The 26859-nt window shown below is 34.9% G+C and overlaps 1 protein-coding gene across 6 annotated transcripts in view; it reads right to left on the bottom strand.

Moving 5' to 3' along the window:
- The window catches only part of Znf568 (zinc finger protein 568), a 71278-nt gene that overhangs the window by 15641 nt on the left and 28778 nt on the right, over positions 1-26859 (bottom strand). The window contains exons 3-4 of one of the 6 annotated variants that reach the window (XM_046440061.2): positions 21283-21361; positions 15065-19457 (exon numbers count right to left, since the gene is read on the bottom strand). The exons of 4 other annotated variants lie outside the window; for them this stretch is intronic. In XM_046440061.2, the coding sequence (XP_046296017.1) occupies positions 17875-19457; positions 21283-21358 (1659 nt within the window). In that variant the 5' untranslated portion in view covers positions 21359-21361 and the 3' untranslated portion in view covers positions 15065-17874. Of the gene's footprint in view, positions 1-15064; positions 19458-21282; positions 21362-26859 lie in introns of those variants that run through there. One more of the 6 variants, XM_046440060.2, reaches the window with a different exon arrangement.

The raw sequence follows: 26859 nt of genomic DNA, 5'->3' as shown, positions 1-26859 counted from the left end.
ATTTGAATGTGATTTGAGCCTCTCCAATGCATGAAAGGGTACCACTATTACAGTAAGGAATAACTTTGAAACAGAGCACCAGTCTCAATATAGCCCTCTGCCAAGGTCATTTCACAGGAACTATATTAGAAGTATTTTGTAAAATGGCTCCTTGTATTGCTCTTAGATGTTAAATTTAGTAAACAGCAGCTGGTTACATGGGAACACTAAAATATCTTTAGGACACTGTCATTAATTATGTCCCAGAAATAGCTGCTGAGGCTTTTGCCCAATGCTGGGTACAGTTGACATTATCAGTTTAAATTCCCATGGTGGCCAATATTTCCATAGCTTGCAAAGCTAATTACCCAGTTAATCCTATCCTAGGTATCTAAGAGAAATGAAAACACTTTTAAAAAAATTTTTAATTTTTAGCTGTTGATAGATCTGTATGTTTTTTAATTTATATGTGGTGCTGAGAATCAAACCCAGTGCCTCACACATGCCAGGCAAGTGCGCTACCGCTGAGCCACAGCCCAAGCCCCTGAAAACACATCTTTATAAAGACTTGAACACAAATGTACATGGTAGTTTTATTTCTAGTAGCTCCCAAAATGGAAACTCCCCAGATATTCATCAACAGATGACTGGATAAACAAATCGTGGTACTGTTGCTTACTAATAAAAATAATCTGAGACATACGATAAGATGGATTAAAAATTACAATATCTGAGCAAATGAAGCCAGAGATTAAACTCGCTGTATGATTCAGTTTATACAAAGTTCTAGGACAGGCAAAACTAATATATGGAGATGAAAGTCAGAAGTAGTGACTTTTGAATGGGATGGTAGTCATTATGAGGGAAGGAACCAAGGGAATTTTCTGGGGAAATAAAAATATTCTAATTATTGATCTGGGAAATATATATATATATATATAAAATTTAGTTAGCAAGATGCACACAAGATTTTTAGCCAGGTGCAGTGGGGCATGCCTGTAATCCCAGTAACTCCGGAGACTGAAGCAAGAATATCAAAGTATCACAGTTCAAAGCCAGCCTTCATGAGACTCTGTCTCAAAAAAAAAAAAAAAAGGACTGGGGAAGTGGCTCAGTGGTTAAATGCCCCAGGGTTCGATTCCTGGTGCAAAAAAAAAAAAAAGAAAAAGAAAAAGAAAGAAAGAAAGAAGAAAAAGATTTTTATACATCATGTAAATGCTTCAAATTTTTAAAAAGGAAAATGGCAAAAGTAAACAAAAATTTAGTCATGAAGGAAGCAAGTGTGCTGAGGTTGTAGCTCAATGGTAGAGCGCTTACATGGCATGTGTGAGGCACTGGATTCGATCCTCAGTACCAAACAAAAATAAATAAATAAACTGAAGGTATTGTGCCCATCTACAATTACAAATATTAAAAAAAAGGAAGCAAGTGGGTGATAAAGTATAAGACAGGTTGCTATTGCTAGAGAAAAGGAGAGAAATGATGACAGGCAAACAGCCTGATATCCAAACTAATCGAGGGACTACAAATATATTTCAGACTAAAAATATAGAGTATTTAAAAGTTCTGGTCTCTCTAGTTTGGCAGATAAAGAGCTTGGAACTTGTTACTCTCTCCTAACAATTAAAAAATTGAAAAATCAACATCTTGATACATCAGGACAAGGAAGGTCACAGGGCAATCTGCTGCCCCAAGTTCAAGAGGCAGATAGACAGATATGAGAATCACAACAGAGCAAAACCACAGAAATCCAAAATAGAGTAGAAAAACCTGAACCATAATAGATGAATTACCAGAGGTTTGGACAACTTTTGAGTGGTAAAAACTCCAAAGGAATCAGTCTCAGGAGACCTTCACACTTTTGTGATATATGTCCAGGAGACCAACCAGGTTCTTACAGTAAAGATCAGAGAAAAATCCCAGAGTGCATCCGGCAGAAGGAAAGGAAAAGCTGCCCTATTGAAATACAGAGAAGTCCTTTCTTAACAAGGCTTGCCCTGAGATAACTATTACACCAGAGTCTAACCTATTGGGATTTTATTGAAGCCACACCAATTGGGGTAAGGGAAATAACCAATTCTGATTCACTGTAGTCTTCCTGTCCCACCTAATGGGGGATGGGGGGTGGTGTAAAAATGAAGAAACATTGGTGAAGTTCACAGTATGGGGACACTAGTTCACAGAAACATCAAGACCAAATCACAGAATCAGAGGTAACTAACCCCACCAACTTAAACTACAACATCAATATAGATCTATTTATCAAGTTCGTTTTACAAGTACAAAATGTTCAGTTTAAAAAAAACAGGAGGCAGCGCTGGGGTTGTAGCTCAGGGGTAGAGCACTTGCCTAGCATGTGTGAGGCACTGGGTTTGAACTTTATCACCAGATAAAAATAAATAAAACAAAGGTATTGTGTCCGACTACAACTAGCAAAACAAAACAAAACCAAAAAATCCACGGCATAGTAAAAAGCAAAATACTCAGTTTGCAGAGGTAGAGCAAGGGAAAGAACCAAAATCAGATATGGCAAGAATGTTGTGATTATCAGAGTAGGATTTTAAAATAATTATGAATGAAATACTAAAGGTTCTAGTGAAAAAAATATAAAACATGCAAGAAAAGATGGACAATGTAAGCTGAAAGATGGAAGTTCTAAGTATAAAAAGAAAATGCTACATATAATAAATAGTATAACAAATGAAGAATACCTTTTTTTTTTGAGAGAGAGAGAGAGAGAGAGAGAGAGAGAGAGAGAGAGAGAGAGAATTTTTAACATTTATTTTTTAGTTTTCGGTAGACGCAACATCTTTGTTTGTATGTGGTGCTGAGGATCGAACCCGGGCCGCATGCATGCCAGGCAAGCGCACTACCGCTTGAGCCACATCCCCAGCCCATGAAGAATGCCTTTGATGGGCACATTTAAATTCAACTTGGCTGAGGAAAGAAATCCTCTCAGCTCAAGGATATTTTAATAGGAATTTCTACAAAACTTAAAACCAAACCAGAAGAAAGACTGAAAAATAAGGAACGGCATATTCAAGAACTAAATGACAATTACAAAAGATTTGACATACCAACAGAAATTGAATCAATAATTAATAATGTTGTGAAACAGAAAGTACTAGGCTAAGATGGCTTCACTGCTGAATTCTAGCAAATCAGACAGAACTTATACTAATTCTTTTTTTTTATTAGTTGCTCAAGATAATACAATGATATTGACATATCATACATTTGATTCAAATGGGGTATGAATTCTTATTTTTCCATGCCCAGAAGAGGGGAATACTTCCTAACTCATTTTATGAGACCAGCATTACCCTAATAACCAATTACCAAAATAAGGACAAACACATTACAAGAAACAAAAAACAGCTAAAAAGACTTCTCTCTCTCTCTCTCTCTCTCTCTCATAGATGCAAAAATCTTTAACAAAAATTGGTAAATCAAAATTTAACAACACAGAAAAAGAATTATGCACAACAACCAAGTAGGATATATATGGCTGGTTGGACATTTGAAAAATCCATTTGAAAAAAATCCAATATACAAACATGATTTAAAGAAAACAAAAAACAAAACTCAGAAACTAGGAATCTAAAGGGATTTCCTCAAGTTGATAAAGAACATATTTGAAACCAAACCAAAAAACTAGGCAGCTAACATAATGTTGAGAAATATAAATATTCCTGCTAAGATAAGGAATATGGCAAGAATATCCTCTCTTCACACTCCTTTTAAACATCATACTGGAAATTCTATCTAATGTAATAAGAAAAGTGTACAGATTGATAAAGAAAACTCTTTGTTAGCAGATGGAATGGTTGTCTATGTAGAAAATGTGCAAGACTCAATTAAAAAAAACTGCTAGAACTAATAAGCAATTATAGGAAGGTCAATATATAAAAGCCAATCAATCACTTTACAACAATGAGCAAGTGGAACTTAAAATTTAAATTATAATAACCATGTACACATAGCACCACCCCAAAATGGAATACTAAAGCATAAACCTAATATGTACAAAAATGAGAAAAAATGAAATTGATCATTTTTTAAGTTATAATTAATATAATGCCTTTATTTTATTTATTTATTTTTATATGGTGCTGAGGATGGAACCCAGTGCCTCACATATAAAAAGTGAATGCTCTACCGCTGAGCCACAACCCCAGCCCAGTAAAACTGATTTAAGAAATCAAAGAGAAACTCAATAAATGGAGAGAGAGTCCATGTTCAAGATGCTTCCTTGCTTTGTGTCCTTCATTCCTACAGTGTGTCTGGATGGGTAATAACTTCCCACTTCCAGGATCTTGGTCTCTGATTTCTACATTTCAACCTGGCTTAGCATATCCAGTCTCCATTCAACTTCTGTCAAAAGAGCTTATCAACAGGCCCAGTACAGGGCAACAGAACTGGGGATTCCCTCTTACTAAAGATCTTGGATACACTGTCTCTGGCTCTTTAATCTACAAGTTTAAGAACCATCAAGTTTTCTTCAAAACAAAAATAAGTAAAATTTTTTGATGCTCATTATATGAAATTCTAAGAAAAAGGCCAGTGCAACGTGATTTTAATGGGAACAAACCCATCCTTTTTTTTTTTTTTCGCAAAACCCTACACTCCCTAGTAATCCTTGGGACAGAGTGAATTTAAGAGAATTTCAGCTACATGTGGTGGCACACACCTGTAATCCCAGTGACTCAGTAGGCTGAGGTAGGAGGATGGAAAGTTCAAAGCCAGCCTCAGAAACTTAGTGAGGCCCTAAGCAATTTAGTGAGACCTTGACTCAAAAACAAAAGCAAAAACCTTTGAAAAGCTTAGGACAAATGCACACTTCCATCAGAAATTCACTGAAGGGTCTAAGGCTATGGCTCAGTGGTAAAGTGGTTACCTAGTATGTGTGAGGCACTCACTGGGCTCGATCCTCAGCACCACATGAAGATAAGAATGGCAGCCATTTTGAAGTCAAACAACAACAAGTGCTGGTGAGGATGCGGGGGAAAATGGTACACTCATACATTGCTGGTGAGAATGCAAATTGGTGCAGCCAATTTGGAAAGGAGTATGGAGATTCATTGGAAAACTGGGAATGGAACCACCATTTGACCCAGCTATTCCTCTTCTTGGACTATTCTCAAAGGACCTAAAAACAGCATACTACAGGGACACAGCCACTTCAATGTTTATAGCAGCACAATTCACAATAGCTTGACTGTGGAGACAACCTAGATGTCCTTCAATGGATGAATGGATAAAAAAAAATGTGGCATTTATACACAATGGAATATTAATCAGCACTAAAAAATAACAAGATCATGGCATTTGCAGGGAAATGGATGGCATTAGAGCAGATTATGCTAAGTGAAGTTAGCCAATCCCCCCCAAAAACAAATGCAGAATGTCTTCTCTGATATAAGGGAGGTGACTCAAAATGGGGTAGGGAGGAAGAGCATGAGAAGAAAATTACCTCTAGATAGGGAAGAGAGGTGGGAGGGAAAGGGACAGAGAAGGGGAATTGCATGGAAGAGGGAAGGAGACCCCCTTCGTTATACAGAATTCAAGTATGACGATGTGAGGGGGGAAAAAAAAAGAAGTGAGTCACATTAGATTGGGTAGAGAGTAGTGATGGGAGGGGAGGGATGAGGGAGGGAGGAATGGGAGGACAGCAGAATAAAATAGGCATTATTATTGCTGTGGGTATATATGTGACTGCATGACCAATGTAATTCTGCAACCTGTACACTCAGAAAAATGAGAAATTATATCCCATCTGATTCAAATGTATGATTATGTCAAGATTATTGATCAACTGTCATGTGTAACTAATTAAATCAAAACAAAATAAAAAAAAGATAAATAACTAAACGTATTGTGTTCATCTACAACTAAAAAAAAAGTTAAAAAAATTTACCGGAAAAACTATGATAGTTATTTTCAGATATATCTTTTTTTAAAAAAAATGAGGCTCGAACCCAGTGCTTCAAATATGCCAGGCAAGTACTATACCACTGAGCCACAACCCCAGCTTATATTTTAAACATGAGTTTAGAAGTGGATGCTTGTTTTTCATTTTTTCTGAGTTGATTTTTTAAAGACATTCAATCAAGTTTTAGGACATTATTTGGACTTGAGAACTATAAGGAGTGTGGTCCTACTGGGAAGAAATGAAAATACAAGATCCACGTCTTTCTGCTTTGTCTCTGGTTTTGCTGGCAGGTTATCTAGCTTATATTAAATCACAACCTTTAAATTATACACATGCTCATAACTGGTCCATTGGGGTCCACATTTAGTCATATAGCTGGTTGATGTGTGGGAGCGTGATATTATCACATATTTTTTACCACTCTCTTCTGGGCCCCTCCTGAGAGGAGAATTATATTTCTTGCCTATTGACATTAGTCTCAACAATGTTACCTGAACTATCCAGTGAAATGTAAAAGTGACATGTTCAGAGCAGTGAAATGTAAGTGACATGTTCTCAGAGCTTCAAGAACTGCTACACAGCTTCTCTCTCTCTCTCTTTGCCCGCTGCAATGAGACTGTCATGTTGCTTCTTCATACTAGGTCCTGAAATAAAGATGTGTATGGCAAACATTTTTCCTTATTTATTATTTTTTTTCTATAGGGTGTCATTTGATGAATGGGCATTTTGAATAGACAAATGTGCTATTAATTCTTAAATCAACTCCTTTGGTGTTTTATTAACAAATATTTCCCTACTTTAAAGTCAAAAGGCATACAACTAATATATGTTTGAAGTTTTACTTTCAGCATTAAAATCCTTCATCTGAATGTAGTTGATTTTTGTGTTTTGTAGGAGGCATGAATTTATTTTCATCTTTTTGCCAAATAAAGTTTTTTTTTTCCTTGCTCCAACCATTCAATTGTCCCTCCTTTCCCCACTGATCTGATGTCCTATTTCCATGTGTAGTGGGTTGAATGGTTGTCCCCCAAAAGATACATTCATATCCTAATCTCTGGAACCTACAAATGAGATCTTATTTGGAAACAAGGACTTTGCAGCTGCAATAAGGCTCTCAAGATGAGATCATTCTGAATTATCTGAGTGACCCCTAAATTCAATCACATTGTCTTATACAAGAGACACTCAGAAGGGAGACACATAAAGAGAAGGCCATGTGGCCAGGGAGGCTGAGATTGGAACAATGTGGCCATATGCCAAGGAAAAAGTGGAGCCAAGTGAAAATGGAAGAGATAAAGAATCTCATCTATGGCCTCTGGAGGCAGCACAGTCTTGATTGACACCTTGATTTCGGACTTCTGGCCTCTCTTCCTGTGAGAGAATAAATTTCTGCTATTTTAAAGCCAACAAAGTTTTAGTAATTTGTTATAGCAGCCCCAAGAAACTAACACATCCTCATATACCAGAATTCCATATAAGTGAGGATAGTATCTGGGTTCCTTTTTCCATTCCACAGGTCAACTTGCCTATCCTTTTGACAATATCATACAGTCTCAATCATTTCTATATACAGTATTATCAGGGGAACTTTACTTGGCTTTGAAGTAGCTTGTGGTGAATGGTAACCCAAGGGAAGTAAAAAGAAATATAAAATCACTCAAAAGGCCCAGAAGGCTTCATTAGTCAATTCATCCAAACACATGGAACAGCAATTTTATATGAACTCTCTAGAAAAAAATTAACAATTCCCAACTCAATAAGATCAGAATGGCCTTGACACCAAAAACTGATAAGATCACTGAAAAAAATTTTAGAAAGAGAGAAAGAGGGGTGGGGTTGTGGCTCAAGTGATAGAGCACTTACCTAGCATTTGTGAAGCACAAGGTTTGATCCTCAGCACCACAAAAAAATAAAATAAAGGTATTGTGTTCAACTACAACTAAATTAAAAAAAAAAAAAAAAAAATATATATATATATATATATATATATATATATAGAGAGAGAGAGAGAGAGAGAGAGAGAGAGAGGGGAAAAAGAAAATTAGAGGCAGTTATCTCTCATGAATAACAATATAAAAATCTAAGCAAAAAAAAAAATCAACAGAACCCACTAATATATAAAAAGATAAGTGTTATAATATTTTATTCCAGAAATGAAAGAAGAACTTAATATTCAAAAATCAATGCAATTTACCACATTCACAAGTAAAGGAGAAAATCTATCACACTTCAACAGACTAAAAACTCATCTGATAAAACTCAAACCTATTCCTGATACAAACTCTAAACCAGAAGTAGAAGAAAATGTCCTTAAATTGATAAAGGATATATATATTTAATAGTAAAATACTGAACACTTTCCCACTAAGTGAAGAAGGGTTTCAAGTCCCACTAAGTGAAGAAAAGTTTCAAGTGCCTAATAATTGCTTGATCAGTCTACTAGATAAAAGAATGACAGACACCAATGACTTCAACACTGCTCACCTATAAAACTTGGTAGAGTTCACCACTTTCTCCTCATTAAAACATTTTCTTCACTTTGCTTCCAGAACATTACCCTCCCTGGGTTTCTGCCCTAATTTCCTGGCTTCACTTTCTCTTTTGCTGGTTCCTCTTCATTTCTTCAACCTACAAATGTAGAGCTCCTCCCCAGATCAGTCCTTAGATGTCTGGAACAGAATTCCAGTCTCATGGTTTGAATATAATCAATATTCAAAAAAATCATGGCATTTGCAGGTAAATAAATGGTGTTGGAGAAAATAATGCATAAGTGAAGTTAGCCAATCCCAAAAAAACAAATGCTGAATGTTTTTTCTGATATAAGGTGACTGACCCATAATGGGGTAGGGAGGGGGAACATGGGAGGAACAGACTAGGGCATGGGGTGGGATGGAAAGGGAGGGGGTGGGGGTTAGCAATGATGATGGAATGTGATAGGCATCATTATCCAAAGTACATGTATGAAGATATGAATTGATGTAAACCTACTTTATATACAGAGATATGAAAAATTGGGCTCTATATGTGTAATAAGAATTGTAAAGCATTCCACATTACAAAAATAAAATTTTAAAAATAAAAAAGAAAATCATTTAAAAAGGAAAATCAATTAAATATATATATAAAGACACCCCCCCCCCCCCCCCCCCAAAAAAAAATTTCTAACTGGGCCGGGGTTGTGGCTCAGTGGTAGAGCATTTGCCTGGCATGTGTGAGGCACTGGGTTCGATCCCCAGTACCACATAAAAATAAAGACAAATAAAATAAAGGTATTGTGTCCATCTACAACTAAAGAAAATATATTTAAAAAAATAGGGCTGGGGGTGTGGCTCAGTGGTCAAGTGCCCCTGAGTTCAATCCCTGGTACTCCCCCCACCCCAAATTCCAACAGCTGATACAAGTATAACTCTAGTTACATCTCTCCTCCAGGTTCCAGATCCATATATCCAGTTGTCTACTGGATTTAGCTATGCAGACCATCAAACATGTTCTTCACATAGGTCTTCCACTTTGACAAACAGAAATTTTCAAGTTAATCAGGCCAAAAATCTTGATATAATCCTTGATTTTTCTTTTTCTAATGTACCATTTCAAGTCTATCACACAATCTTTATAGCTCTCTGTTTAAAAATTCCAGGGACTACCTGTCAATAAACCAACCATCACCACTCACTCACAGGGTCTTTGAACTTTCTCTTTAGTACAGCTCAATGCTCTATATCTAAATTTTGAAATGTCTCTTTCCCTCACTACCTTCAGATCTTTTCTCAAATGTCATCTAGTTCTATTTCTAGTAAAGGCAGACTGGGTATATGTCACAGTAATTCACACAAATACAATGAACTCTGGAAAAGATACATATTGTTATTATTTTTGCAGTATTAAAGATGAAACCCAGTAAATACTAAGCATGTACTTAGCACTGGATCCTTAGAAGTGGGGTAGCTAAACTTGAGTGGAAAGTCGTAATTGACAAGTTTGAGGTTGTGAAAAACAGTTGAAAAATGAGGAGTTAACTTCTACAGAGGACACATGAAACAGTTTCAGAGCATTATAAGGAGGAGGAGATAAAATGACTAAAGTGATGGGAGATTTTACAACCCTCCCATCACTGACTGATCAAGCAGACAAAAGTTATTAGGCATGCAGGTAATTTTAAAAACAAAATTAACCTATTAAAGAAGATCTAGACATACTATCTTTCCTGTGCATTTGGTTTTATATACAAGAAATAATTTCTGATCCAAAGTCATGAAACTTTTATTTAAGTTATTTCTGTTTTCTTCTAAGAGTTTCAGTTTTACTCTATCATTAGGTCTATTATTCATTGTTAATTTTTATATATGGTATAAAGAATCCAACTTCATTGTTTTGTATGTGGATATTGAGTTTTCCCAGCACCATTTGTTGAAGACTGTCCTTTACCCAGTAAATGATCCTGGTATCCGAGTCAAAGATCTTTTACCTCACCTTTACCATTATGATGCTGGGTTCTTCATATGTAACCTTTCTAAGATTGACAGTTTATCTTCTAGTTTTTAGAGTTTTTAAAATAAAGGGGATTGAATTTTGGTAAATCCTCTTTGGGGGGAGGGGATCAACTGAAATGATCATGTCCTTTTCCATTTAGTCTATTAATGTGGTGTATCACAATTGGTATGATGAACCATCTTTGCATTCCTGAAATAAATCTCATATGTTCAGAGTGTATGACTCTTTTTAATATGCCACTGAATTCAGTTTTCTAGTACTTAGTTGCGGATTCCTGCACCAGTATTCAAAAAGGATGTTAGCCTGCAGTTCTCTTGTAGCTGTCTTTCTGGCTTTGCTATCAGGGTAATACTGATCTCAGGGAATGAGGAAGTATTTCTTCCTCTTCTATTTTTGGGAAGATTTTGAGGACTGATATCTGCTCCCTTTATGTCTTGTAAACTCTGGGGGAGAATGGACATTTTCAGTATCATGTGTCCTAATTCTTTTCTCCTGAATTTTACTGAGGATGGCAACCATTCATTTATGACATTTCAAAACTATTTCTGGAAGGTATGTATTCCTTGTGTGTGTAGACATTTCTTTGTGAAGAAACCCTGACAAAGGTCTTCACAAAGGTCTTCCTTAAATGTCTGGTTCTAAGAAAATTTTTATTTCTACCTTCACTTGGAAGGATGTTTTCACTAGACTGAGAATTTTTTTTTTTTTTCAGAGATTGATGTGTTTCATTCCACTCTTTTGCATACATGATTTCTGGAGAGAAGTCCAATGTAAATTATTTTTTCTATTGCAAAGATGCTTTTCCCCACCTCTGCCTTCTTTCAAGGTTTACCCTTTGTCTTTGGTTTTCTGTAGATTTAAATATTCATGTGTAGATTTTTTTTTTCTTTGTAATCTGCTTGTTCTTTGAACCTCTCTCTTTTTTCTTCTGATATTTCAATGACAAGTATGTAATTCCTTTTGTAACTGGGTCATAGTTCAAATATATTCTGTTCTAGATTAATCATATTATTTTCTTTTCATTTCAGCTTGGGACACATCTTCAAGCCTACTGATTGTTTCCTTGGCTGTGTTCAGTCACCTAATAAGTCCATCAAAATTATTATTTTTTTTCCTAGCATTTCCTTTTGATCCTTGGTTTCCATCTTTTTCTAACATTAACCATCTACTTTGCATATTATCTACATTTTCCACTGGTGTCCTTAACATTTTCATCATAGTTACCCTTCAATTTCCTATCTAAATGCAAAATTTGTGTCATATTTAAATCTGGTTCTGATGCTTGCCCTGGGTATTCAAACTACTTTTTCTTTCCTTTAAACATGACTTATAAATCAGGTAGTATAAACTGAGGTAAGTAGGCCTTAGTATGAGACTTTGCATTTATTTAGCCAGTAATTGGACTGCGTTTACTTTTGCAGTAGATACCAGAGGTTTCAGTTTTTTCTAGTGTCCTTGGTTCTCACACCTACTCAGTTATCTTTGGGATTCCATTAGATCTCCTTCTGAAATAGAGATTATCTTGTAGCTCTTTCAGATATAATCCACTGTTATTATACAGAAAGCCCTGTTTATGTGGTGGTGGGGAAGCACTGTATAATCTTATAAATAAATCTTATCTTTTAGGGAGCCTGAGCCCCTAGGATGTAATCTTCGGAAGGGTTTTTTTTTGGGGTGGGGTGGGGTACCAGGGGGATTGAACTCAGGGACACTCAACCACTGAGTCAAATCCCCAGCACCCCCCTTTTTTATTTTATTTAGGGACAGGGTCTCCCTGAGTTGCTTAGTGCCTTGCCATTGCTGAGGCTGGCTTTGAACTTGTGATCCTCCTGCCTCAGCCTCCTGAGCTGCAGGGATTAAAGGTATGCCACTGTGCCTGGCTTCAGATGCATTTTTAAGTCTTCTTCTCCTTTAGCTAGACAGAAAGGCTAGAAAGGCTGGTATTGGCTAAGTGCCCTTCTCTCAAGTAGACAAGGTCTGGTAATAAAAACATGCTGAGTCTAATTTCATAAAGGTCACTTTCTCTCTCTTCCCCTTTGCCACAGAGGAATTTGTCTCAGACCCCTCCCTTGCGAATACTCATGAAAGTGTGGAGGTCCCTTTAAGGCTGGGCCCCTGAAATTTCTTACACCCAAGCCACTTCAACTTTCAGCAATTCATCAAAATAATTGTTCTTAACAATTTATGGCTCCAGTGATTTTTGTTCTAAATAAGCAGATCTTGGCTGTTATGATCTGCATTTCCTTTTGTCTCCAGAATTCAGAGCAGCAATCTACCCTGTGACTTCAATTCTTTCACAGATCTAAGAAAAAAGTGATCTCTATCCACCATTATAAGGCCAAGGATAACTTCCAAATCCTTTAAATGTCAGCTGAAATCAGAAATCTTGAACTTTTATATAGACATTCAAAGTTTAATTAACAAAACAAACAAAACCTCCATTATTGATATCCTCTTTCACATCTCTACCATCCATGAATACTCATTGACTTGCATCATTTTCTAGCTGGGTGCTATGTATCTTTGTGACTTCTTGGCTAGCTCTGCAGTTATATCTGGCCACATTACTAAGTTCTAGTCATTAGAGTGTGAAGGAAAATAATGTATACATTTCAACACTTGTCCCTTAAAGTCAATCAATATGCCTTTTTGCCCACCCAGCATCCCCACCATGTACCTGGCTCCCTGAGATGTGTAATTAAGAGCCAAAAGAAGAATAATATTACCACACTTGATGGAAAATAACAAAGTGGATCCATACCAGTCCTGAATTGCCTAACTATAGACTATTAAATGAGACAAAAAGTTATCTTAAGATATGAATTTTGGTTCTCTTCTATCCTACAAAATCTGTATATCAAAACATTAGCCTTAACTTTAAAAAGAGGGGGGGGCGGATGTTGATATTTTAAGTCAAACCCAAAGGATTTAAGTTAACCCTTTAATTTAAGTTAAATCATTAAGTCCTTTAAATCACATAATATTGGTTTACAGTATACCATTTTTTAACCCTGTATGTCAATTTTGTTCTTCTCCACTGTCAATGTTTATTTCTATTTACCCACATATTTAATACTTCCTTTAGCCATTATATCTTTGGGGTTCTCAAGCTCTTCCTTTGGGACTACATTATTATCAACAGCATGCCAATACATTGCTTTGGTACTTTACATACTTTTTAAAGTTAACAACATTTGAGGAATTTGTTTGGTTTTGGTACTGGGGATTGAACCCACGAACTCACATATGCTAAGTAAGTACTTTATTACTTAACTACACCCCCAGTACTTAAAAAAAATTGTGCCTGGCTCAAATTGCATTTTTGAAGACACTTAGCCAGGTGTCAAAATCCAAATTCTTTAAATAATTCATTTAAAGACTCTTTTCAGGGTCCCTGATATAAAAACTGTTTTCATAGTAATACTATGAATCATTTTTTTTCACTCTCAATCTCTCATGTATACACAGGAGGTCCATAGTCTATGTAAATGTGACATTACTAATACAGAAGCAGATAAGAGCTTGGTATACTGGGATACACCTGTAATCCCAGTGGCTAGGTAGACTGAGACAGGAGGATCACAAGTTCAAGACCAGCCTCAGCAACTTGGTGAGAATCAGTCTCAAAAAGGACTGGGGATATAGGTCAATGGTAAACTGCCCTTGGGTTAAATTCCCAATACTAAAAACAAAACAAAAAAACTCCAGATAGGAGAACCTGGCTATCTTCCATGAAGTAATTAAAGATATCCCTAAAATTATATAATATACATATGCCACTGTTATTATTTTTAGAAAACTTATTTTTCACAAAATATATTATTCATATGTAAAGAGTGTATTAATTTTAAAATTAAAAACATTTTCAAAAAAACCTCCTAATTTGAGAACTGACATTGCAAATGGCTGCACTGTATTAGGTTAGGTTCCCTGGTAACTGAATCTGAGATGGAAAATTAGGGTAAGGAATACAGGAGAAAGCTCTTGGGAATATGACTGATAAAAGAAATAAGGGAAACAGAACTGGGTGGAAGAAGAGGAAATTGAACTGTGACACAACTGCAATTCCTTAGAGAGCTCTAAACCTGGGATGACTCTTCAGAGTTGTCCTAAATTGAGGCAAAAGGCGCCAGGCTGTCCTCAGGGACACAGTATAACCCTGCATAAAGCAGCTCCCTTTATCCAACAATTTCTGTACTCAGCCAGCTGCTCATCATAAAAACAAGCATTATCCTTTTTCTTTCTTCTTCATCTTTCACATGAGCAAATTCTATGAAATCACCTCCAAACTCTCAACTCTACCAATTTCTACTGCTGTTATCTGTAGTCTAAGCCATTATTAATTTTTTATTTATTGTGTTCCAAGGTGATTCACAGAAACTGGTCCTTATAAATTTAGTATCTAGATATTCTCCATGTTTATCTAGGTAAAAAGGGATTTGCCATGATTTGAATAATAGTATCCTAAGCTGTTCTCTCACTTATATTATTATTTCTATCCCTCAAGAAGGGGGAAAATGTATTTATAGAGATGAGATGATTTGCTTGCTGACATATATCAGCAAACACTATTCTTAGACTTCAGATTCAGTTTAAGGAATTAAGCTAAGAAAGTCTTTTGAACCTTAATTAGAATTTTAAATTTTTCTGTTGACTTGAAAGTAAAGAAAAGGAACAGAGAATTTAAAGCACACAAACTACGGTCCACCAAAAGAAAAAAGAAAAGAAATATGAAGAAAATCATGGAAAAATGACACACACACACACACACACACACACACACCCCAATATCTTGCAACTGAAAACATTTACATGGCTTTTTTTGTAAATGCATGAAATTTGTAAACTATTTTTTTATTCAGAAACAATCTACAGATATTAGCTTTGCTTACAAAACTAAATTTAGTATAAAGCCTATTAAATAAAAGACCATTAAAGAAAATGGCAATACTCATTTAGACAAAGTTTTACAAACTATTATTGTTACTTTCATAAAAATAAGTCCCTTTACTTTATGACACACTGTATCTCTTCAAAAATAGCTAATAACAGAATTTGTAGTCATGTTTTACTTTACAAATTATGATTTACTTTTGTGAAATCAACTTCAAATGGAATTGACGTTTAAACATAAAAGCTAAAGATCCATTGTGACCAACACCCTCAATTCTTATCTCCTTTTTTAAAAAAGCATTAGTGGTTTTGTGTATATCAAATAATACAATAGAGATGCCATAATAAAAAGTTATCTTAAGTAGGGCTGGTCCACATTGTTGGAGCATGAGAGCCTTTTAAAGGAACTCAATTATTACAGTTCAGAATCTAGCACTACCACAGCTTCTAACTAAAATTCAATATGGCATATATAAGTCAAGAGTTGAAGAAGGATTGGTATGTTAAAACTCAGCAATACTAAGCAATTTTACAAAATTGCTTATGGCCACCTCAGGAAATAAAAAGTTGCATTTCACAATATCAAAATAGTTACAATGGTATTACTACCTATGCAGGTTGTATAGAAAAATGTAAAGAACAGTAAAACTGCAAAGTCAAGTTTTTAGAAAAAATCTTATTGATTTGGTTAGCTATGAACCTACAAAATCTGTTATCAAATAATGACACACTAAATGGGTAGCTAATGTGTGTACTAATGTGTGTAGACCTGTTATCCCCTAAAATAGTAAATAAAAACACATTTCATTTGTAATACTAGCATCTGACTTTCAAAAAAATTTTTTTTGCAGTTGTAGATGAACAGCATTCCTTTGTGGTTTTTTTTTTTTTTTTTTTTTTTTTCAAATGTGGTGGTTAAGGATTGAACCCAGTGCCTCACATGTGCTAGGCAAGCACTCTGCCACTGAACTACAGCCCCAGCCCATAAATTTTAAAGAATTAAATGTTTATTTGAATCTAGAACATTATTAATTCAAAGATGAGTCCAAACTTCAGATACATATTTTAAAAACGATAGTACTAATAAAGTATGCTAAGTTCATACTATATAGCAACCACTACTAAGTACTAATTTTCTGAAGAGATTTTTAAAATATATATTTTTTAGGTGGACCCAATATCTTTATTTTACATTTATGTGGTGCTGAGGATCAAACCAAGTGCCTTGTGCATGCTAGGTGAACACTCTACAACTAAGCCATAACCCCAGGCCCCTTTCTGAAGATATTTTTGATAAAATAGTTCATCATCTGATAGGACACATGAATACATTTCTTCTTATGGGCAAAGGTTTCCCATGGCCTCTTAATGCTTGAGAAATAACTAGAAAACACTAGTAAGACAAGTCATTCATATTACCATTATGTATCACCAAAATTTAAGATTTATTTTATATGCTACCGTCTTTTTTAAAGCATAAAAATTACATGTAAAGCTAAAGGCCCCCTTCAATTAACACCAAACCCCAGTCCCAATCTCCTCCAGAGAGAACACTATCAATAATTTGGCATGTATTTTTCTAATTCATTGTAAATAGTTTACATACATACATATTTCAATAATAAAACAGTTCTGTTCTTTGTAAATGATTTCATTGCAGTGTACATGAATATCATACAATATGTTTGATCTCTATCTTCACTTTTTCCACTCAACATTGTTCCAGATAACTATCCATGTTGCACATGATGGATCTAATTGATTTTAACTTCTATACACTATTCTATCAGTTGAATATATATCACATTTTTCATCCATTAACCCACTCACTGATGCACATTTAGATTGTTTAAAATTCATGTGTGTATATTTCTTATGTATCATTTGTTTCTATAGGCTGTATTCAAGAAGTGTAAATGCAAGGATCTGTCCAAAAAAAAGAGCTTGCTTGCTTCAGAGTTATAGAAATCTTATATTTGACTTTTCTCATTTCAGTGTTCAAATCCTTTGGAATACTGTTTCTTTATAAGATTGTGTATAATTTTATTTCCCTCCATTTGGAGAGCAAAATATTCCACAAATTGTTATTGATCAAGCCATTACTTCCCTACTAATTCATGATCTCATGTCTAATACACACCGAGTCATATATACATTCGCGGATCTGTTTTTAGGTACTCTATTCTTTAAAACTTGTTTATGAACCTACTAATGCACTAATACAACACACTTTAATTTTATATATTTAGTATATGGTGAGGCTGGTTTCCTCCGTTCTTTCTCAAAATTGTCTCATAGACTTTATCTCACATGAATTTTGAAATCACTTGGTAAAGATTCCAGAAAATTATTGTTGTTTAGAACTGCATTCAGTCTAGATTTTTAGGAGAATTGAGAATTTTATGATACTGGATTTATCCATCTATATACTGGTATTTCTCCCCATTTTACTCAAGTCTTAGGCTCTCCAACAAAGTTTTACTTTTTTTCAAAAAGGTACTGTTCATTTTCATTTTTCTGAGCTTAGATCAAGAGATTTTAAACAAACCATGGGTTCAATATGTGAGGCCTTTCTTCAATTAGTATTGGGGGCGTTTCTCACCTGTATGACCCCTCTTATGTATAGAAAGTGATGCTCTTTGAGAAAATGCTTTCCCACATTCATTACATTCAAATGGTTTCTCCCCAGTATGACTTCTCATATGTATGATAAGTAATGAGCATTGGGAGAAGGCTTTTCCACATTTACTACACTCATAGGGTTTCTCCCCTGTATGACTTCTCACATGAAGGGTAAGGGAGGATATCCGAGAGAAAGCTTTACCACATTCGTTACATTTAAATGGTTTCTCTCCAGTATGGATTTTTTCATGTTCAAGGAGATTTTGTCTCTGACTGAAGGCTTTTCCACACTGGTTACAATGATAAGGTTTCTCTCCAGTATGAATTTTCTCATGTTCAGTGAGATTTGATTTCTGACTAAAGGCTTTTCCACACACTGTACAAGCATAGGGTTTTTCACCAGTATGAATTCGCTGGTGTCTAATGAGGTTTGACATCTGAATAAAAGCTTTCCCGCATTCATTGCATTCATAAGGCTTCTCTCCAGTATGAATTTTCTGGTGTGTAATAAGATTTTCTTTCCGGCTGAAGGCTTTTCCACATTCATTACATTCATAGGGTTTCTCAGCTGTATGATTTCTCATATGTACAGTAAGAGAAGAACTCTGAGAGAAGGCTTTCCCACATTCACTACATACATAGGGTTTCTCACCTGTATGACTCCTCATATGTATAATAAATACTGAGCACTGAGAGAAAGCTTTTCCACATTTATTACATTTATAGGGCTTCTCCCCTGTGTGACTTCTCATATGTAGAGTAACAGATGACATTCGAGAAAAAGCTCTACCACATTCATTACATGCATAAGGTTTCTCCCCAGTATGAATTTTTTCATGCTCAATAAGATTCTGCTTCTGGCTGAAGGATTTCCCACATTCCTTACATTCATAGGGTTTTTCTCCAGTGTGAATTCTCTCATGTTCAATGAGATTTGATTTCTGACTGAAGGCTTTCCAACAATCCTTACATGCATAAGGTTTCTCCCCAGTATGAATTCTTTGGTGTCTAATGAGGTTTGACATTTGAATGAAAGCTTTTCCACATTCATTACACTTATATGGTTTTTCCCCAGTATGAATTTTCTGATGTGTGATAAGATTTTCCTTCCTGCTGAAGCCTTTTCCACATTCCTTACATTCATAAGGTTTTTCTCCAGCATGAATTCTCTCATGTCTGATGAGGTCAAATTTCTGACTGAAGTCTTGTCCACACTGATTACACTTAAAGGGGGTTACAACATAGGATGAGCAATGATAAAAAGGTTTGCCATACTCATTACATTCACAATTTTTCTCTCTTACACAGCCTTTCTCATAACTAAGTAAATCTAAATTTTGTTCCAAACCCTTAACAAGTGAGTCACATTCATAGAAGCTTTGTCTCGAAGTAACAATATCTGAACTCAGAGGAAATATTTTTGCAACTTTTTTACATTCAACGACTTTTTCCTTAATCACAGTTTTCTTGGAGATGGATGTGACTTTCCTCACAAGTGTTTCCTGCTGCTTCTTGATCTGTTCATCAACTTCCCAAACTTCTAAAATGGAGGACCAAAAATTATTACTTGTGAATTTTTCTACCACTATACTATTAATAACATTTTATAAATTTGTTCATGTGGGGTTTAATTTTTGTTGTTGGCCTTAGTCAATCAATATGAAATAAATTTAAAGTGTAATGTCCTTAGTTCTGAGATTTGACAAGTAAACTACTATAGACAACATTTTCGAGCAAAAACTGACATATACAGACCCAAGTAGCATTGACTGATTTTAAGAATGTCCTTGTACAATGAAGAAATCAGCAAAATAAGCTGAATTAAAATGAAAAGTATAACACATAGGTGACTCAATAGGGAGTCAAACTAAAGGATAAAATGAACACTTCGGTTAAACACAGTGGACTGAATACATCCTTATTTCTTCTCCTTTCTAAGATTCTTTCCAAAAAGAATAAAGGGCCAAGACAAAGGAAATAGGAGTGCTGACATAGGTAAAAAAGAGATTTCAACAAAACAGTGTAAGATGAAAGGCATACATGGTACTATTAACTGGACATCACATCTAAAGATTAGCTAAAGTATTATGAAGATGTAAATGTTAAAGGCCTAAAATGATTTGGCAACAAAACATTGGAGAAGTTCAAGAATTAGAGGATTCAAGTACTTAAAATATAGGGATAAACAGGAACAAGGCAAGAACATGTTTTTTCTCACCACCACTTTTCAACATCACATGGGAAGTTCTAGCTAAGAATTAAGACAAAGACAGGAAATAAAAGGTGTGTAGACTGAGAAGGAAGAAACAATATTAACAGTCTTTGTTCACAGATGTGTGATCATCTATGTAGAAAATCTGAAACCATCAACAAAACATTTGCTGGAATTAATAATTACAGGAAGGTTGCAAAATATAAGTCAACATACAAAAATGAATTGCCTATACGAGCAAAAACAAATGGAATCTGAAATTAAAAATCTATTACCATTTACATATGCCCCCCAAAGTAGGCATATATCTAACAACAAAATGTATAAAATATGAAGAAAACTACAAAACTCTGATGAATAAATTCAAAGAAGAAATGAATAAATGGATATTTCATGCTCATAGATAGAAGACCAGATATTTCAAGATGTTATTTCTTCCCAACTTGATCTGTAGGTTCAATATGATCCCACTCTGCAAACTATTTTGTGTATACAGACAAATACATTATGAAGTTTATGTGAAGGAAAAAGACCCAGAATAGACAATACAATACTGAAGAAGAGTGGAGGACTGACAAAGAAGCAAAGGCAATACAATGGAGCAAAGACGGTCCTTATAACAAATGGGACTGGACCAAATGGACATCTGCATACAAATCAATCTAGACATAGATCTTACACCCTTCACAAAAATCAACTCAAAATGGATCATAGATCTAAGAGTAAAATACCAAAGTATAAAACTTTGAGAAGATAATACAGGAAAAAAAATCTGGGTAATCTAAGGTTATGGTGATGATAAACCCAAAAGGCAAGACCCAATGAAAGAAAAAAACTAATAATGTGGACTTCACTAAAATTTAACTTCTGCTTTGCAAAAGACATTATCAAGAAAATGAAAAAATAAGTCACAGACTGGGGAAAAAAATGTATGCAAAACACACATGTGAGAAAGGACTATTAGCCAACATAATAACCAAGATTTCTTAAAACTCAACATTCAGAAAGCAAACAACCTGATTAAAAAATAGGCAAAAGACCTGAGCAGACATCTTAACAATGAAGATGGCAAAAAGGCACAAGAAAACACTCAAAATCATATCAATAGGAAATTAATTTCAAATTAAAAGAGCAATAAGACAGCATTACATACCTATTAGAATGGCCAAAATCCAAAACACTGGCAACACCAAAGGCTGACAAGGATGTGGATCAACAGGTACTCTCATTCACTGTTGGTGGGAATGCAAGATGATGTGGCTACTTTGCAGGGCAGTTTGGTAGTTTCTTACAAAATGAAACATATTCTTACCATGATTCAGCAACCACATTCCTTGGTATCTACTCCAGTGAGTTGAAAACTTATGTCCATACAAAAACCTGTACAAGGATTTTTAAGTAGCTTTATTCGTAACTGCCAAAATTTGAAGCTGTTCTTTAGCAGGTGAATGGATAAACTGATAAATCTACACAATGGAATATTAGTCAATGCTAAAAAAAGATAAGCTATCAAGACACAAAAAGACATGGAAGATTCCATGCATATTCCTAAGTCAAAGAATCCAATCTGAAAAGACCATCTATCAAATGATTCCAAATGTACTGGTAAAATCACAGAGATGGAAGAATATCCTGCCAAGGGTTACAGGAGAGGGAAGAATGAATTAGAGGAACACACAGAATTTTTAGTGCAGTAAAACCATTCTCTATGATACTATAATAGGTATGTCATTACATATTAATCAAAATCCACAGAATATAAAATACCAAGAGTAAACTCTAACATAAACTATGGAGATTGGGTGGTAATGACCTGTCAATGCAAAATCATTGGTGAAAGACCTGAACAGATCTTCTTTACCAAAGAATATATAAAAATGGTAAATAAGCACATGAAAACATGCTCAACACTTGTCTTTAGGAAATTAACTGCAAATTAAAACAACAAGACACTACCACACACCTAATACAATGGCCAAAATCAAAATCACTGTCAATGGTTGTAATAAATATACCACTTTGGTGAATGATGATGACAGTAGAGGAGGTGTTAGGAGAACAGGTGGTTTATGGAAACTCTATTTTCTGTTATTTTGTGAATCTAAAACTGATCTAAAAAATAAAGTTTATTAATTTTAAAAAACAGGTTAAAGAGCTGGGCTTGGTGGCACATATGTGAAATCCCCACCACTCAGGAGGCTGAGGAAGGAGGATTGCATAGTTTGAGGCCAGCCACAGCAACTTAGGAAGGCCCTAAGCAACTTAGAGAGACCTTGTCTCAAAATAAAAAATAAAAAGGGCTGGGGATGTGTTTCAGTGATTAAGCACCTCTGGGTTCAATCCCTGGTATCAATCAACCAACCAACCAATCACAGGTAGGATAAAAGTAGAACTGAAAAGAACTGGATTATGAATCCACTTAGGTAATATATATCCCAACCTCCTATGTCTTTCCATTTTGCAAAGGCTTAAGAAAGTTCAAATAAAGATGTAGGGTACTCATATGATCGAGACTTGCCACATATCCATATAACATCTTAATTCAGAACTAATTTATGAAAGAGAATGGGCATTTTGCTTATGCCAAGTGGCAAGGTTCCAACAGCTATAGAAGGTCTTTCCTGGTTCAACAGCAAGCACTGTCTTGATTAGAGTGGGAGAAGGAATTCCCTCAGCATCTCACTTCTGTACACCTTTGAGACTCATTCCTAGAAACTTATCTTGTAGCCTGTGTCTTCATTCCTCCTACAGATTGTGTAAGCCATTTTAATATCTTCATATAAGTTCCTTCCGTGTGTGTGTGTGTGTGTCATTAAAGCTGAACTCTTGGGTACTCTACCACTGAGCAATCACATCCCAGATCTTTATTTTTAATTTTAAGGCAGCATCTCCTAAGTTCTGAGGCTGGCCTTGAACTTTTAATCTTCCTGCCCCAGTCTCCTGAGGAGCTAGGATTATAGACATATACTACCACACCAAGTTAAATTCCTTCCTTCTACAATTAGCAGCTGTACACTTTTTTTTTTCTTTGAGGGGGGTTTACCAGGGACTTAACCAAGGGGTAATTTACCACTGAGCTATATGCCCAGTCCTTTTTATTTTTAAGACAAAGCCTAACTTGCTTACATTGGCCTCAAACCTGTTATCCCTGTCTTGGCCTTCCAAGTGGCTAGGATATTCTTTTCTCTGTAATTGGGTCTTGATCAATACATCACCTCCCAATTTACACAGGAAGTTGCCATTTCTCTAAAACCCAAGCAGGAAAAGAATTTTCTAGAGAAAATGAACCAAATAGGTTCTAGACTTAGAAACAACTGAAGCAGATATCTCATGTTAGCAAAAAAGTATGATATGTATGATTATATGACCTGTGTAACATCATGTACAACCAGACGAATGAAATTACACTCCATTTATGTGTCAAAATGCATTCTACTGTCATGTGTAACTAATTAAAACAAATAAAAAATATATTTTTAAAAAGTATGAATTATATGAATGTTTACATGCTGAATAGTAACTCTCCAATCCCTTTTTGTTGCTTACAAGTTGGCATGTAACATGGGAAGATTTAAAAAATAAAAGACCTGTAGATATCGGCATTTAGGACTTCATACAAGATTTTAACTGTCTGATTCAAGCATGCTGCAGAACAATCTATCATTCAAAAACAAAAAAAGCACCTTTGTTAATTAATAGTTCTTTAAATTTCCCTTTATCCCTTCATGCACCAAAGTAAGGTACACTAACAACACTAATAGATTTCATACTTAAATAAGGTTTCAAGAGCATTGTTCAAATTAAAAATACATAGAAAACCAAGCAAACTGAAAATAAAGAAAATGATAACTCTAGGAATGACTAAGTTATGTAAGGACACATAATAAACATATATTTAGGGGCTGAGGTTGTGGCTCAGTGGTAGAGCACTTGCCTAACATATGTGAGGCTGAGTTCGATCCTCAGCACCACATAAAAACAAATAAATAAAATAAAGATGTACTGTGTCCATCTACAACTAAAACTTTTTGAAAAAATAAAAATATATTTAGCTCAGAAATGACATGTCAACAGTCACAACAAAGTAAGCATGAAAATCAAATCAACCAAAAACTGTAATATATCTATGTTCAGAGAAAAAGAAAAAGAAGTAATGACAGCATTGTTAAGAGTATAAAAACTCACCTTCCATTTATATTAATTGATAAAAATTGGAAAATTACCAAACAGAAACATATTCAAAGAAGTCTAGTTTACAGTTACCCCTAAAATACTGATTTCTCCTTTGCCTTATTTTCATTGGTTTTGGAATTATTCCTTCATTCTTTAAACACACACACAAATACCATGTTTACATATATGTACATATATGTATGTATACACACACATAAATATATATTTCCATCCCTTTTTTACATAAAAGATAATGTACCTTTTGTCATGTCATTGTACTGCACATTGCTTTTTTCCACATACATTCAGTAGTCCCTTTATGCGCTCAGTTTCACTTTTCACAGACTTCACTTTTGAGTCAACCACAATCAAAAAATGTTAAATGGAAAATTCCAGAAAAAAATAATTTATACATTTTAAATTGTGTGCCATTTTGAGTAGCATGACAAAATTCTGAGATATACCACCCAACTCCATCCTGCTCTGGATGTAATATTTTCCCAGCATATTCATGTTGCATTTGTGACCTGCCTGTCAAATGATGACCTGCCTCTCAAATGATGAGACCAACTATAGTGGTAACACAGTGTTTGTGTTCAAAATAAATCCTCTATTTAATAATGGCCTCAAAGCATAGAAGTTGGCAATTTTATTACAGTATATTGTTCTATTTTACATGATAATTCAGTACTAATGAGCAAGTATAATGCTCAAGATTTATGTGATTTCCCATGAAAGAAGCAGGAGTTTTGAGAGAAATAGTATTGTCCTGCCCGGAGCAGGACATTTATAAGACTGGTCAAAGAATCCTATGGCTAAAGGTAAGCTAACCTGTGTATTAAAATAAAATATTAAAATTTTATTTATATAAAAATGTTTATTAAAATGTTCAAATTAAAAGTTTTTTAAATTTCTAAATATGAATTTATAATGGTTTAACTTGACAAACTTCAGCAAATTCTAGAGTGCCAATCATTATTCTAAAATATTTTAAAGGGAAAGATTATCATTTCTCTTTCCTGTCCTGTAAAAACATTAATTCAGGTAAACAGTTGAAGAGAACATCTTCCTTTATGGGAGAATTTCAGCTAATAAAACCAGAAGGAATCTCTAATAAAATAATAATCTGAGCAATGGTGATCCATTATTGCTGCTAAAACTTTTAAGTAAAAAGTTGATGGATATCATTAAAAGAGACCAATTCTGAATGACAGCAGATGAATCCACTGGTCAATCTCAATATTTCTAAAATGGGACAAATGTATAACAAAATAAAATACACACAGGACCATATATGAAGTATTGCTGCCAAAGAACTGATCTAATAAAGCCAAATTATAGGAAAAATAGAATGAAAGAATGTGTCAAACAGCATGAGGAGGTAAACTGCCAAATCCAGAGTAAGAGGCAGAGGTTAGAAAATTATTAGTATCTTGTTTTTGTATAACCCATGAAATAAAATTGTTTTTTGCATTTTTAAAGTGTTGTTAAAAGAAAGGCAGGCAATGAGAGAGAATGAGAAAGAATATTCAATACAGACCTTATGTGGCCCAAAAAGCCTATATAGTAATATATTCTTCTTGGCAGGGATATGTTCTAAGACCTCCACTAGATGCCAGAGACTGCAGATAGCACTGAACCTTATGTGTACTAGGTTTCTCTATAGGATGTATAGCATGCTTATAATAAATTTTTATAAATGAGGGACAGGAGATAAACAATAATAAAAATGAAATAATTTTAATAATATACTGTTAAAATACCTTATGTTCTGGATCTTTTCACTTTCAAAAGCAATTTAAAAATTCTCTTTGGAATATCCAAATTGCCAGCATCATTACTCTGGTGCCTTGGTACCATAACTAAGTAAAAGAAAGGTTATTTGATGGGGGCTGGGGATACGGCTTAAGTGGTAGCGCGCTTGCCTGGCATACGTGCGGCCCAGGTTCGATCCTCAGCACCACATACAAACAAAGATGTTGTGTCTGCCGAAAACTAAAAAATAAATATTAAAAAAATTTTCTCTCTCTCTCTCTTTAAAAAAAAAAGAAAGGTTATTTGAAGACAAGCACTATGATATTGTGATCATCCATCTGATGACTAAGAAGGCTACTAAGTGACTAACAGGCAGATAGTGTACACAGCCTGGTTACACTGAACAAAGTAATAATTCACTTCCAAGGTGGTGTTGGCACAGCTTTGAACTCTATTCAGAATGGTGTACAATTTAAAACTTAGGCATTGTTTTTTTCTGGACTTATCCCACTGAATATTTTTGGACGACAGCTGTCCATAGGTAATTGAAATAGCAAAAAGTGAAACTGTGGATGGGAGGTGATTGCTGTATATTTTCTGGCCCTTTAATGAGAAAAGTTGCTGACATTTAGAATAGCAATAAATTGGTTTCTACCCAAATAAGAGAGTGGGGGAAAACAGGTTTAGGGGAAGTGTGGACTAAAACAAAAGTGAGCAATAATCCACCAAATGCAATGTATGAACCTTATTTGAATCCTGATTCTAATAAGCCAGTCATAAAAAGATATTCTTGTGATGATCA

Source organism: Marmota monax, unplaced genomic scaffold (genome assembly GCF_021218885.2).
Source record: "Marmota monax isolate L192 unplaced genomic scaffold, Marmota_monax_Labrador192_F-V1.1 WCK01_AAM20220418_F8-fsc00228, whole genome shotgun sequence".
NCBI lineage: Eukaryota > Metazoa > Chordata > Mammalia > Rodentia > Sciuridae > Marmota > Marmota monax.
This window is presented reverse-complemented; position numbering and strand designations above follow the sequence as displayed.